The 14829-nt window shown below is 46.5% G+C and overlaps 2 protein-coding genes across 2 annotated transcripts in view; both read left to right on the top strand.

The window, feature by feature from the left end:
* The window catches only part of LOC109322697 (aldehyde oxidase 3-like), a 71166-nt gene extending 57138 nt beyond the window's left edge, over window positions 1-14028 (top strand). The window contains exons 32-35 of the mRNA XM_019553801.1: window positions 4788-4853; window positions 7831-8019; window positions 9526-9693; window positions 13563-14028. Of these exons, the coding sequence (XP_019409346.1) occupies window positions 4788-4853; window positions 7831-8019; window positions 9526-9693; window positions 13563-13616 (477 nt within the window). The 3' untranslated portion in view covers window positions 13617-14028. The remainder of the gene's footprint in view (window positions 1-4787; window positions 4854-7830; window positions 8020-9525; window positions 9694-13562) is intronic.
* Window positions 1-14829, top strand: part of BZW1 (basic leucine zipper and W2 domains 1) — a 37333-nt gene that overhangs the window by 2268 nt on the left and 20236 nt on the right. Inside the window, exon 2 of the mRNA XM_019553804.1 lies at window positions 12721-12726. The gene's annotated coding sequence lies outside the window, so the exon portion shown is untranslated. The remainder of the gene's footprint in view (window positions 1-12720; window positions 12727-14829) is intronic.

Raw genomic sequence — 14829 nt, 5'->3', positions numbered from 1 at the left:
TCCTGCTGCACCCCAAGGATAGCCTCCTTGAGGAAGGACCACCTTTCCTGGACCCCCATACTAGCTACCCCCTGGGCTCTGAGTGCCTCCCTGACTACTGCCCTGAACACATCAAAGTTGGCTTTCCTAAAGTCAAGTATTTGCACTGTGCTAGTTACCCTCCCCACCTTTCTCTGAATAGCAAACTGGATCATTTCATGTTCACTATCCCCTAGCCTCCCTTGTATTAGCACCTCCCCCACCAGGTCATCCCCAGAGGCTAACACCAGATCCAGTATGGTGTTTTCCCTAGTAGGGATGAGTACCTCCTGCACGAGGTGTAGGTCCTGGACACACGTCAGGAACCTTCGTGAGTGGCTAGACCTGGCCGGCTGCTCCTCCCAGTTGATTTCAGGGTAATTCATATCACCCATGACCACAACATCCTTTGCACACAAGGCCTCCCCCAGCTGCCTGGAGAATTCCAGATCCAGCTCTTCCTCCTGATGTGGTGGCCTGTAATAAACCCCTACCACCAGATCCCTCTCCCCCCGCCCTTTTTGGAGCTTGACCCACAGGGTCTCAGTTAAGCCTTCCACTGGTCCCATTTGGAAGGTAGAACTGGTATACTGTTCCCTAACATACAGCGCAACCCCCACACACACCTTTTTTCCCCTTCCTATCTCTTCTAAACAACCTATAGCCCTCTATGTCTACTGCCCAGTCAAAAGTTTCACCCCACCATGTCTCCACCTAGTTCAGGCACAGCAATTATTTTGGGCGCAGGGCCATTTACCCAGTTTTGGCAAGTTGTCAAGGGCTGCATGGCTAGCCCTGCCCCTTGACTGGTGTCTTGCCCCCTGGTCACCATCTTGGGACCAGTGTCCCAATGTCTTGGGACCAATGTCCCAGGGCCAGCACCAGTAGGGCCCAAAGTGGGGCATAGGCTGGCAGGAGTCTGTGGAGCTGGGCTGGGCTGCACCAGCAGGGAGACTGGGGAGCTGGCCCATCTCCATAAAGCCCCTGCCGGCCGGGACCCTGTACTCCTGTCACCCTGCTCTGGGACCCGCTGGTGCTGGCCCCGGAACACAGGTGTGGATCCCGTGCACCCGCTCACTCCCAGTGCCCCCCCAGCCCCGCAGTACAGGCCGGGGCAGCGTGCAGCCCTGACCCCCTGCTCTGTGGCAGGGAACAAGTTGGTGCTGAGAGCAAGAAAAAGCAGCCCTTCCCCCACCCTGTGGCCAGCACTCCCTGCTGCAACTGCTCGCAGCCCGCATGGGACTGTCCTGAGCAGGCACAGGCATCCCCACATGGGCTATGAGTGGCTGCAGTGCGGGGCTCTGGCCACAGAACGGGTGAGGGGCCACTTTTCCCACGCTCGGCACCAGCTTGTAACCCGCCCCCACAGCCAGCCTGGGCCCCGCACCAGCTCTGGGCATGCCTGTCAGGGCTGCTCTGCAGTGAGAGCAGCTGCAGCCCCCACTCTTGCTGCACCAGGCAGTGTTTGCCACCGCTGCCTCTGGGCTGCCCAGCATGTGAGCTCCAGCCAGGCAGCAGCAAACACTGCCTGGCGCAGCAAGTTGGGGGGCTGGAGCTGCTGCCAACATACACAGCCCCAGTGAATGAGCCCAGAGCTGGTGCAGGGTCCAGGCTGGCAGCAGGGCAGGTTACAAGCTGGTGCTGAGCATGGGAAAAACAGTCCCTTGCCCGCCCATAGCTGGCGACCTGTGCTGCAGCTGCTGACAGCCCATGTGGGGCTGCCTGTGCCTGCCCAGGACAGTCCTGCGCAGGCTGTGAGCAGCTGCAGCAGGGAACGCGGGCCACAGGGTGGAGGAGGAGCTCCTTTTCCCCAGGCTCCTTTCCTGATCGCAGTCCTCCCCTGCCCTTCACCCCCCCCCCCACCTTTATCTGAGGTTCTGGCCACATGGTCCTTGCTGGGACTTCCACCCTGGGGGGTGGAACTGCTATTACGGGAGACTGCCAAGCTTCCCCTGGGTCCCACTGCCCCTGTTTTCTGTCATTTTTGACAGGAACTAAAGACAGATAAACATTAATTTTCTAAATATTTTAGGAGCCCCACAGGCAGGATAAAATGGCCTCGTGGGCCAGATGCAGCCCGCACGCTGTATTTTGCCCACCCCTAATCTAACCTAAACTTCCCTTGCTGCAACTTGAAACCATTAGTCCTTGTTGTGTCTTCTGCCACCACTGAGAATAGTAGACTATTTAGGAGTGGGCAATTATTTTGGCTGGAGGGCCGCTTAATGAGTTTTGGTAAGGCATTAAGGGCCACAAAGTTAGTCCCACCCCTTGACAGGTGCCCCACCCCTTGGTTACCATCTTGGGACCAGAAGCCCCACCGCCTAGCCCCTGACATTTGCCACTGAAAGTCTCTCCCTTTGCCCAGAAAGTACTTCTTTGGGAGCGGGGTTTGTTTGTATATTGTGTGTGTGGGGGTATATGTAGAGCATGTGGTTGGTTGCGGAGTGTGTCAGTGTGCATGGAGTGTGGGTACAGTGCAGGTGGGATATGTGAGGAGAGTGTGTGTGTGTGTGTGCCTGGTGTGGGAGGGGTGTGTGTTTGTGAGGTGTGAGTGTACATGTGGGTGTGGGGTGGGTGTGGTTGAGGTGCAGGGTGTGTGGGACAGTGTTGGGTGTGTGGGGGGGTATGATGGGGGTGGGGGTATGTCTAGGAGGGGTGTGGGGGTGTGGGTGCATGTGTGGATGTGTGGGACAGTGTTGGGTGTGTGTAGGTATGAGGCGGTAGGATGTGAGGGGGTATGGGTGCATGTGAAGATGTGTGTGGGTGTGCAATGTGTATGGGGGGGTGTGGGTGCATTTGAGGTGTGATATGTGTGTGTATGGGTATGTTGCGGGAGCGGGAGGTGTGGGGGGTGTGGGTACGCTGGTGGTGGGATGTGTGGCTCTTGCTTTGATCTGACCTGCCTGTCCCCATGCCTGCCTGGCAGGGCTTTGTTAGCAGCCGAGCTCCTTCATGCCCTACCTCCACCCACACACTCCCCTGCCTAGCCATGCAAGAGCAGGATGAAAGCGAGCTGCAGGCAGAGCCCACGCCCCACGCCGCTCCCCTCAATGCTGCAGCTTCCTCTCCCTACCTGCTGCCCGGAGTGCTGCAGCAGGGACAGGAGGAGAAGTGGCTGGAGGCCAGGGGAGCCCAGCAGTTACCTGGGTAGCTGCAGCAGCAGCAGCCCCGCCTGGAAGCTGTGCCTGCTGGCTGAGGCTTGCACCTGCTGGTAGCCGGGGGCTGGGAGCACCACAGCACACGCATCTCCAGGCAGGAGTGGGTGGGACTCGGCTTCAGGCAGAGTGCAGCAGGAGCAGTCGCGAGCAGGGCCGGATACAATTAATTGGTGGGTGCCTGCCTGCATGCCAGATCCACTCAGTTGGCAAGCTGAGTTTTGCCAACCACTTGTCTAGCCCCATCCTCTTTGTAACCACTCTTCAGGTTGTTGAAGGCTGCTATTAAATCCCCTCTCAGTCTTCTCTTCTCCAGAGTAAATAAGCCCGGTTCCCTCAACTCTCCTCAGAAGTCATGTGCCCCAGCCCTCTAACCATTTCCACTGCCCTCTTCTGGACTCTCTCCAATTTGTCTACATCCTTTCAGTAGTGGGGGGCCCAAAACTGGACACAGTACTCCAGATGTGGCCTCACCAGTACCAAATAGAGAGGAAGGATCACTTCCCTTGATCTCCTGGCAATGCTCCTACTAATGCAGCCCAGTATGCTGTTAGCCTTCTTCGCAACAAGGGAACACTGCTGGCTCATATTCAGCTTATTATCCACTGTAACCCCCAGGTCCTTCTCTACAGAGCTGCTACCTAGCCAGTCAGTCCCCAGCCTGTACCAGTGCAAAAGCAAATAGTAAATTTCTCACCAATAACACACCATCCCTGGGTGGACTTGAACCACCAACCTTTCAGTTAACAGCCAAATGATTATATTGCAGAGACTTGATATTGTTAAACACTTTTAGAAGAAAATCTGTTGTTAACTAGTAGAATTGAGGCTAAGAAGTGCATTGGAATAGCAGAAGTAAAGAATAGCTAATAATATATCCAGCTGGCACTATGGCCTTGAAATTAGACTTGACAGACTGAACTGGGCTACTTGGGTCCTCTGTAAAACATAAGCCCAGACAATTAGTAAGACCCCCTATTTCAAACACCTCTACTGAAGCAATATAAGCCATTATCACATGAAGTAAGCCAATGCAGAGGGGTCCCAGACCATCAGCAACTCCAAGTCATTGCCTTGTGAAATGACAAAAACTTCCAGGGACACTGGGTAAATACACTTAGCAACTACCACACCTCTGACAATACTATCTAGCTGCAGAAGTGGAACAACCATGCCCTTTCCTTGTGCTAGTGCAGTGCATATGGACTTTCTTACATCCACAGGCAGACCTGGCTGGGACTTGGGACCAGCAAATATGTATCTTCTGCACATGTAGAACAAAGATCACTCCCCAGGTACTCCTGCTTCAAATATATTCCTGTTACAGTTAACAGAGGATGAAAACAGAAGTTGAGTTTATCCTCCATCTGATTGTTGGCCCAGGAGATAGTGTAGGATGCTGGGATAAAAGGCTTCTTCCTTGGAGAAATCCAACATCTGCTTTTACTTGTAGTGCCATGCACACAACTTGGTGCATGGAGTGACTAAATCTGCAATACTTCTGCTAATGGCACATAATATTCTTATATGTAGCAGGTGCACACGGTTTAAAAACACCTGTTTATATTGTTTGTAGAATATGATCTTATGCCAGCTTTATTTATTTAACAGAATATCAGAACAGACATTGTCATGGACGCTTGTTTCAGCATAAATCCAGCTGTAGATATAGGACAGGTATGTTTGATTACAACCCTATTTTTGCTTTACAGTAGATATTAATGACAGTTTTGTCTTTATATTGAAGCATTTTCCATTAACGGGTCAATCAAATGTCTACTGAATCTAACAGAATCCATTAATTCACTCTAATGCATGTAGGCCTGGGGCCCAAAATGAAGCAGTATTCACTTTTCAACAACACATGTTAATGATGCCAGATTCAGTAAACTGCTCATCCAGTATCTTCTGGAATATGTTAAGTAACTCCAGATCCTATAAACTCAATCACAATTTATCAGGAGATCCAAGGCATCTTGAAAGACTAGGATTCAAATTAATGCTTTTTCTTGTTTATTCTAACCTTGGCCTACAAAGAAATCAAAACTATTGTAATTACTGAGACAACTCCTACTTTCCTTGTGTTTACTGCAATACAAAATTGATGTCAGTGGTACCAAAATTTAGCAATAAGTTTTCTGAGGCCTGACACAACTGAAATTAATTTTTATATATTGCCTGTTTTGTAGTCTCACTTCAACTAGCTGATATATCTATATGTATATACAGAGGTGGCCTTGAATTCAAATTCACTTTTATCTCACAGTTCTGTGATTTGATACCATTCTTCCAGGAACTTTGATATCTCAGAAAAATCTGTAGGTCCTGAATAGAACTATCTTTTAAATTGTAGGTCTGAGACTATGTGGTGTTAATTCAAATATATGCACACTGGACCAAAGTCAGCAATGACAAAAGCTGTGTTAGTACCAATTGTTTGGGACAGGATGGCATAAATGGCAGAACAGTGTAATTTCCATGGATATAATAGTCAGTTGTCATGCAACTGACCCATAAATATGTCAGTTATTTATAGAGTTCAAGGGAACATGGCAAAGGAAAAGCAACTAATAGGGTGATGTAAACGGAAAAATAAGCCAGTCTTTATTTACATCGTATTATAAGAATTTCTTGCTCCTGCATCTTCTTTATGTCCCCTCTAAAAATAAAATACACCTGTTATTCACTCAAAACAATTGCCAAATTGGTTCAAGTACCATACTTTAGCATTTACTCAAGTTTTATATCCAACTTACAAAACAACCATCACCAGTAATAATGGCCTATGCACTTCCATTGGTTTTGTACATCTCAAACATAGGTTTTACTTTGGCCTGCTTTCAGTTTCCATCCAGCCTATCAATTAAGAATATGTGATCACTTCTCTAGAAAGAGATTTGAATTTCCATCCACACTTCCTTTTTTAAGGCGTGTTAAATTAATAACACTACCTGGGCACGTCTACACAAGACTTTCTACTGTGCAGCAGACTAATTTGCTGTATAGTAAAGTGTCACCATCTACATGCGTGCAGCAATTAGAGTGCGGTAGACTAACTGCGCTGCTGGATAGTCCCATCAGATACAAGTGGTATCTGACAGCAGTTTAAATTAAAACCACGTGGAGATGATGAGGTCCTGATTAGTTTAGTCTGCCTTAAATTAAGCCGAAGTATACTCAGTCGTACTATTTGCACATGTAGATGCACCCCCTATGTTACAGTATGGAGATAATTTCTCTGTATTAGTCCTGTGAGTAAACCTGTTGAAATCAGTGAAGCAGGTTCTGATCTCAGTTACACCAGTATTAACCTGAAGTAACCTGAAGTAACTCTACTGCCTCCAGTGATATTATTCTGGATTAACCCTGATAAAAGGCAGAACAGACTCTGACCAAGTGTAATTCTTTGTGCAATTAAGACAAGGACAACTTTGTCCCCCATTAACTCTGCCCAGGGGTGGATCCAGGATTTGGCAAAGAAGTGTGAAAGAACAGAAACTTGTGCCACAGGGGTGGCTGCACCCACCACTCCCAACTTCCCCTGCTAACCTACTGGTGAAGGCAGATTAGGTACAGGGAACCTCTAGGAACTTTTTAAGGTCCTGAATACAGGTAAGAATCCCCCTGCTTCCACTCTGTGGTCAGAGACATGTCCCTTTCCCAGTCCCCCTCTCCTCCCCCCATGTCCCTTCTGCTGCTGCTTTCCCTGCTGTTGCAGGGGCAGGGGAAGATTCAGAGCTGTTTTTGCCCACTCCAGTCCAGCTGTAGGGGGGGTAGGCTCAGTTGGGAATATGATACAACAGCAGCAGTGGTGATGGGTCAGGGGGGATTCATCCACCCTGGCCCAGTCCCCTGGGAACAGGCACAGGGAGGGGAAATTCCCCTTCCCCCAAGTACCGCTGCTGCCTCCACTGTCACTGTCTCAGCTGAGCCCAGTCCCCATACAGCCAGACTGGAGGGGACCGGAGCAGCTCTGAAGCTCTACCTGCCCCTGGGACTGTGGGGAAAGCAGCAGTGGCAGGAGGAGGGGAGGGGGAAACAGTGGAAAAGCACATGCCTCTGACCACAAAAGGAAAGTAGGAGGGGAAAAGAATGTGTGGATCTAAATCTTAAATTGCCAATGGGTTTTTAATGTTTTAAATGGATGATACTGTTTTCTAGGGCTGTGCAAAATTTCAATGGTCATTTCATTTCAACACTGTTTTGACTCATTTTGAGGTTGAAACAGCAAAATCAAAACAAAACAAAGGCTGTTGAAATAGCCTCAAAACAAAATGAGGCTAGGCGAAACATTTGGAAAGTCAAAACATTTTGACCATAGCACTGGGCATGGGAAGTCAGTCCAGCTGGGCTGAATTCCCATTCCTGGTGCAAGATCCAGCAGGGGGTGGCAAGGCGATCTAGCGCAGGGATGTGCTGCCTCCCCACCCCGGTTGCGATTTAGTGCAGGGGATGGGAAGTCAGACTTCCCATGCCCAGCAAAGCTTTGAAACAGCATTGAAACAGCCTTTCTGTTTCAACAGAATGGAACAACTGTTTCAAATCTAAATGAAATTCGAAACAGAAGGCTGTTCTGTCGAAACTCAAGACAAAACGGAACGGTGCCATTTCACACGGCCCTACTACTTTCCCATTTTTCCGTTCTTCTCCTCAGATTGAAGGTGGCTTCATTCAAGGGGTAGGACTTTTTACAATGGAAGAAATAAAAGTTTCTCCAGAAGGAAAGCAGTACACTCTGGGTCCAGATACATACAAAATTCCTGCTGTCTGTGACATCCCTGAGCAGTTCAATGTTTACTTCCTGCCAAATACACGAAATCCAATCGCCATCTACTCTTCCAAGGTAAGTGAGCCAGATAATGGGTTGTATAGGGCCGAGCTGGGGAGGTACAGGGGAGCCCCTCAGCATGCCCCCCAGCAGACCTGGAAGTGGACCTGAAGGAGAGCCCCCCCACACTCCTGTGGGACGCTCCATGATCATTGCAGTGATCACGAGCCATACCTGCTACCTCAAGGTATGTAGAAAAAACTTTAAAAGCTGTGTCTATGTCAGCACCAATCAGCATTGAATCTTCAGATTCAGCTTCAGCCGAATCAAATCAGGGACAGTGATCCGAATCAACAAATTGAATCACTGTCCCTGATTCGGGCGAAATCTGAATAAATAATGCCCGCTTTGCACGCCCCTACTTAGAAGCTCCAACTGAGATGTGGCCCCACTGTGCCAGCTGCTCTAAGTACACATAATAGAAGGAGCTTGCCCTGAAGAGTTTAAAGGCTGAACAGACAAACTGACAAAGGGCAGGGAAAGGAAGTTATTATTCCTGGTGAAGAGGTGAGGTAGACAGGGCTTGAGGTGACTTTCCTGGTGTCCTACAAGAGGCCTGTGAGAGCTGTCTGTGGCAGCTGAGTCCAGCATTCCCATTGGAACAGAACTTCCTTCCTGTCTGCCCTATTTCAAGGGTTCATCCATGCCTGTGCAGAGTCAGAGCAAGGTGTATGTACCAGTTGTCCAGTCAAGAGTAGAGTCAAGTGGAACTGTAGTAGGGTGCAGGCCTCTGGCTGCTGAGAGAGGGAGACGCACTGCCTGGCCTAGTGTCTGAAATAATTGAACCAGAGAAGCGAAAATTTCTGGGAGAAAATCCATGTTGGACACTTATGACCTATCAGGTATGAATGCCTCTGCCCTTCCCCCTGTTCCCCCCACACACGCACACACACAATTTGGGGGCAGGGAGATGCACGTAGGCTTCTGAGTCATAGTGCTGGTCTATCGCAGACCTGAGCTAGGACATTCTGGCTGGAATGGAAAACTCACTGGGAAACGCTGCTGATCCCTGGCTTAACACAAATAGCCTCTTTCAAATGAAGAAGATGCTAAGGGCAAAGAGGACATCCTACTTCTTTTCAGAGACTGAATAATGCACAGTTGATCCCAGAGGTCCTAACAGTGTATTTAATCATAAGGCAAGAGTACCATTTGTAGTGAATTTGTGTATAGCGAAGCTAGGTTTCTACTGAAAATCCTGAGTTGTTTAGTTACTTTCCAGTGTTACCCATGCAGTCCTAGTCATAATTATTTTTACTTATTTTTTCATGGTTTATCTATAAATATTCCCCTATGGGCCAAATCCTAGTCCTTAACAGCTCCCTGGTTTGGAGCTAAGAGATGTCTGAGGAGATTTACTGTGTTCAAATCTATCAGCTGTCTTAAGGATCTGGGCCAGATCTTGAGTTTGTGTAAATTAATCCAGTTCAACAGACTTCAGCAGATTTATGCCAGCTAGGGATCTGGTCCTACTTGCCAATTTCTAACTCAAACCTCTTCAACTGCCTTATTCTCTCCTAGGGCATGGGTGAAGCTGGGGTGTTCCTTGGGAGCTCTGTGTTCTTCGCTATAAGGGATGCAATAGCTTCTGTGAGGAAAGAAAGAGGATTACCAGAGAACTTCACACTGAACAGCCCCCTTACCACTGAGCAGATTCGAATGGTCTGTGCCGATGACTTTACTGAGATGGTAATGAAGTTTTTATGAATTCTTTGGAAACATTTCCAGTTTAGCCACTGCTTCATCCTGTTTCCAATCCTGCGTATTCTGAATTAATCTGCATTTTGATTGGCCACACGAAATGATCATTTAGCTTCATCTTTTATGTAGTGTATTATAATTGCTGGAACTTTGTGTTCTATTTAATCAACAATACTTTGTTCTATGTTTTCTTGCTGGTGCATTAGGTGCTAACTTTTAGAGATATGCAATCATCAAACAGGTTGAGCTGAATTAAGTTCTGAATTTAACAGATTCTAACAAATCTATGCAGTTTCTTCAGTGATAACCAGGGATCCTGGTTTTCTCTGATTTAAAAAAAATCCCCAAATTTTGGGTAATTCCCCCCCCTGCTTCCACATTTTTCCATGATTAAAATGAAACACTACTAATATATAGATACATACCTATATATACTAATATAGTATATATTACTATATATACTTTTTTTTAAACTGAAAATTGGGGATTATTTTTTTTAAATCAGAGAAAACCAGGATTTCTGGTGATATCAACTTGAACATGCATATTCCCTTGCATGTAGAGAAACTCAAATGTTCTTCATAAATCATGAGCTGACTTTTCCGGGTGTCATTTCACTTCCTTCTGTATCCGTAGCCCAGGAATAAATGTAGCTCCATGCAAGCTCCCCTCCACTGGCTTCCAGATAAGGTCTGGGAATAATTTAAGATGTTTGTTTTAATGTGTATAGTCCTGAGTGAGCTGAGTCCTTCTTATTTCAGATCCGCATGTCCTCAAGACAGCTGTAAATAGATGTTTCATTTGTCCCAAGAGAAAGCCTTTTGTCTCAGGGACCAACAGACATACGGGTTCTCACTTCAGGTTCCTCTGAAGTATGAGGATAAGAAGGTGCTAACGCTCTTCCTGGGGACATGGTTTTGTATGGAAGGTTATTGCAGGTCATTGCCAGACAAGCTGGCCAAGTTTGTGCTCTCTGTGGCCACCTGCTGCTGAAGGGTAGTAGTGCAGCTTAGAAAGTAATGTGTAAATGACTGCCATGCTGGGTTTGATCCAGGTGAAATCTCAGGATAGTAGGCCTGTGTTAAATGAGATGCAGGGGTGACTGGTGCCTCCTGAGTCTTGTGGAGGGGCACAATTTGTGGGCGGGCCCGGAGGCAGGCCAAAAGCCGCATATCCACACCTATACTTCTATGCTGCGGCTTAGTGTCCCTGCCCCCAACACACAGCCAACCCACACAGCAAGAAAACTGCTCCGTCCCCTGATCAGTGGTGAGTCTGGGGCCAGTCTCAGGGGGAACATGTGCCAGTTGTCTGTGATGAGATGTCTGTTTACAGCCACAGTTATCACTGGAGATGCCTAAACTGAGACACCTTGGTGTATGTGGGCAACTGGAGCAAGGAGCTCTTGGGTTCTCAGCTATTAATTTGCATATCAGTTTGTTCACCAGAGCCCAGATCCTCCAGGGCCTCCAGCTGTGTATTCCTTTGTTCTTCAAAGCTCTCTGTGGTACAGCAATGGATATTAAAAGTGAATAGTTGATTGGGACTATTTTTTCAATTATTCTGTAATGTTCTGGAGCAGGGGTGGGCAAAATGCTGCCCGGGGGCCAGATGTGGCCCTCCAGGCCATTCTATCCAGCCCACAGGGCCCCTAAAAAATTTAGAAAATTAATATTTATCTGCCCCTAGCTGTCTATCATGCAGCCCTCAATGGCTTGCCACAACTCAGTAAGCAGACCTCCGCCCAAAATAATTGGCCACCCCTGTTTTGGAGAATTCATTGTATGTATTCAACTTGAATCTGAGGGTCTGATACTTGTATGACACTCTTACATGCAGCCATAGGAGAGGAGAGATATGTTTTTAAATAAATGAATACATAGACTGATCTTGCTCTCAGTAAAACTGTGGCCACAAAATCCCATTGACATCAGTGAGAGTGGGATTTAGGTCCTTGAGATAAAAGCCTGTTTTCAAGGCAACACTATGTAGAACAGAAGAGGAAGGATACCTTATCCATCTGGAATTGCAGGGCAATTGTACATAGGCAGCAAATGACTACATGCGGGCAAAACTGAGTCCCTCACTCTATTTTTACTTGGTATTTATAGGACACTAGTTTCTGACCTCAGTTATACCTATGTAAGTCCAAAGTAGATGGATTTACCTATGTAAATCCAAAGTAAAGTGGTCTATTGAATTCTATGGTACTGTTGCCCAAAGAAGGATTTTGGGACTGAGTCCTGTATCAAGAACATCTATATTCATAAGCATCCCAATTACAGTGATAATGCCTGGGTATGGAGCTCTATTCAAACAGAATGGGAAATGGATATCTGTTCAAATAGAGTGCAGAAGCTTTACAACATAGCCTCAATGTTAGGTAGAACCAGGGTACGAATTATGGGGGAGCTTGGGGAGGGTGGGGCTGAGTCCCCTGTAAAGAACTAGACCCCCCCCATAAGATTGGAAAATCATAACCTGGGGGGTCTACAGTTTTATTAGGGCATCGTGATGGGCAGCCCAATTTTTTTGCAGATCCCCCAAGAGTCAAAGTGTAATTCGAAGCCTGGGCAGAGCAACTTCTGCCTCTGAGCACAGAAAAGGGACAGAGTGGCTAGTGAGGGGCAAATTGTCCTGGTGTAAGGAACTGCTGCTACACTGCAAGTGTGTGTGACACAACATAAGTCATGCCATACAGTGACTGGGTGGTGAGAAGGGCAGCACAATAGGCCAGATTCATACCTGGCGTAACTTCATAGATGATTGTCATTCACCAGGGATGAAATATGGTCTGCTGTGTCAAGGCAAAGTCAAACGTTAAAGTGTGTTGCCAGTACACAAAGGGGTTAGTACTAATAGAACATGATGTTAACAAACCTGGTGAAAAAAAGGTAAATGAACCTCGTGTGCCATCTTGAGCTTACTGGCTGGTTTATTTTGCTTGCAGAGGTTGCTGGAGATTCTTCTTCTTTTATTTTCTGTGATTTGTTAGGTTGTACTGCATGATGAAAGCAAGTCATTGTAAGCTAACTTTTCAGTCATTTAGGCACCTGAAGTAACAGCGAGAGAACAAATGGGATTTTTCACAAGTGCCTCAGTAGGTGAGGCACCTGTTTGACTTTGAAATGATGGGGCCAAAGAAGAGCAATAGGAATCAGGCACCTAACCTGCTTAGGTGCTTTGCCATAGTTACGAGCTACCTATCTGCATCTGTATATTAAGGCACCTAAATCCCTTTGCATATCTGGCCAGCACATGTAGGAGTTGAACAACATCCCCATCCAAAACAGCAAGGAGATGGAAGGGGTTGCCCTTCCTATGCTAGTGTCTATGTGTACGTTTTTGAAACTACTAGTGTAAACCAGCTCTCGGCAGTGACAGAATGGACAACCATGAAACTTGTTGGAGCAGTTTCTCTCTTGGCTGAGAGCTAGAGCCGAGCTAGTTACTCTTTCTATTCCAGCAGTGTCCTTTGGTCTTGCCTCCTCACTCTTGGGCATAACTCCTTTAAGGTCCCTGATGTCCAAAGATCTGCGGAAAAACAACCCGTGGCTCTGCACAGGGAACTGGAGACTCAGCTGATGGGTGGCCTACGCTCCTCATCCTGGAGCCTGAGCTTCACCATCATGCCTGTTAGAGATCTGGCTGCATTGAAACTGCCAGCCAGCAGTCATTTCTGAGAGATTCTGTGGTATGACCCTTCCCAGTGTTAGCACATAGTAACTTCTCCAGGGCCAGGGCGGCAGGGGGAGTGGGCTATGATGCCATGTTACTTCTCCACAGGTTTTGGAATTACAGTGAGTTCTCTCTTCTTAACAACTTTAACGCTATGTGTTTCTTGTTTTTTCTTTCAGATTCCAAGAGATAAGCCTGGAACCTATAAACCTTGGGACATTGAAGTAGCCTAACACTTTCTTCCCTCAACCCAGAGCAGGGCTCAAGCTCAATCTGGGAGCTATAGCAAGATGCTTTTACCACTCTGTTAGTACATGCTCAGACTAGGTGAAATTCTGGTCCTTTTGAAATCTACAGCAAAACTCTCTTTGAATTCAATGAGATTAAGATTGTCCCTGCATATTGTTGAAGATGTGTTCTTTATTAACTTAGATAATTGGGTAATACTGTATATTATTCCTTTCATTCCTAAATTTACTGTATCAAATGGCCTACTATTTTTACATGTCCATTCATTACTAGCTTACTAGTGGTTACTTAATGAATTATATGGAACAAACAAAATGATTGAAACAAACAAAATCCTCTATTCCAGCACTTTGGGAAATGGGACATACGTTCTTGCATTTGAATTTGTGAAATGTATAGCTGCCAAGGCACAGAGAAGTAAACACAAGTCTCTACATATTTCAGAAGATGAACTGAGCTTTTACTAGAAATAAACATACCATTGAATTCCACAGTCCATGAATGGCAGAAGAGGAAGAGCCCACTTCATAACCATCTATTTTAGTGAGAGACACAAATCACCTTATCTTGTTAAGGCTGACACTAGCTTTTCATTATACACATAATCCCATTAATTTACCTGAAACTTCATCTGCATCATTTTGACATTAGGACAGAGTACAATATTTTTCTGGAACGTTTAAGGCAAATTGGACAGAAAGTTTGTTCCAAAACAAGGTCTTTTGCACTTTGGGGAATTTTCTTCCTAAACCATTGCAGTTTAAACAATCTGAAAAATAATTAATCCTAGAAACTGCACTTATGCCACAATTTTGCTAGCCTTAGTGGACATACGGGAGTTTAGGGCTAATTAGACAGTTGGGTACGAATGGTTTAGGCCGTGACCATGTCCCGTTAAATTCATTGGGAACAAGATCAGATCTTGTGTGTTTTCAGTATAATCAATTTGTACATTAAGAATTCCATTGAGTTCTGTAGACAAATATGGCATCAGATGCAGATCTACTAAAGAAATGGCATGCTAGCTTCCTAAATTCATAGTTTCATAGTAGGTAGGGACCTGAGCAGATCATCAAATCTGACCCCTGCCATGGCAGGAAAAAGTACTGGGGTCAAACAACCCCAGCAAGGTGTTCATCTAACCTCCTCTTAAAGACCCCCAGGGTAGGAGCCAGCACCACTTCTCTTGGAAGTTGG

This window comes from Crocodylus porosus, unplaced genomic scaffold (assembly GCF_001723895.1).
Source record: "Crocodylus porosus isolate Cpor-Errol unplaced genomic scaffold, CroPor_comp1, whole genome shotgun sequence".
In the NCBI taxonomy this organism is placed as follows: Eukaryota; Metazoa; Chordata; order Crocodylia; family Crocodylidae; genus Crocodylus; species Crocodylus porosus.
This window is presented reverse-complemented; position numbering and strand designations above follow the sequence as displayed.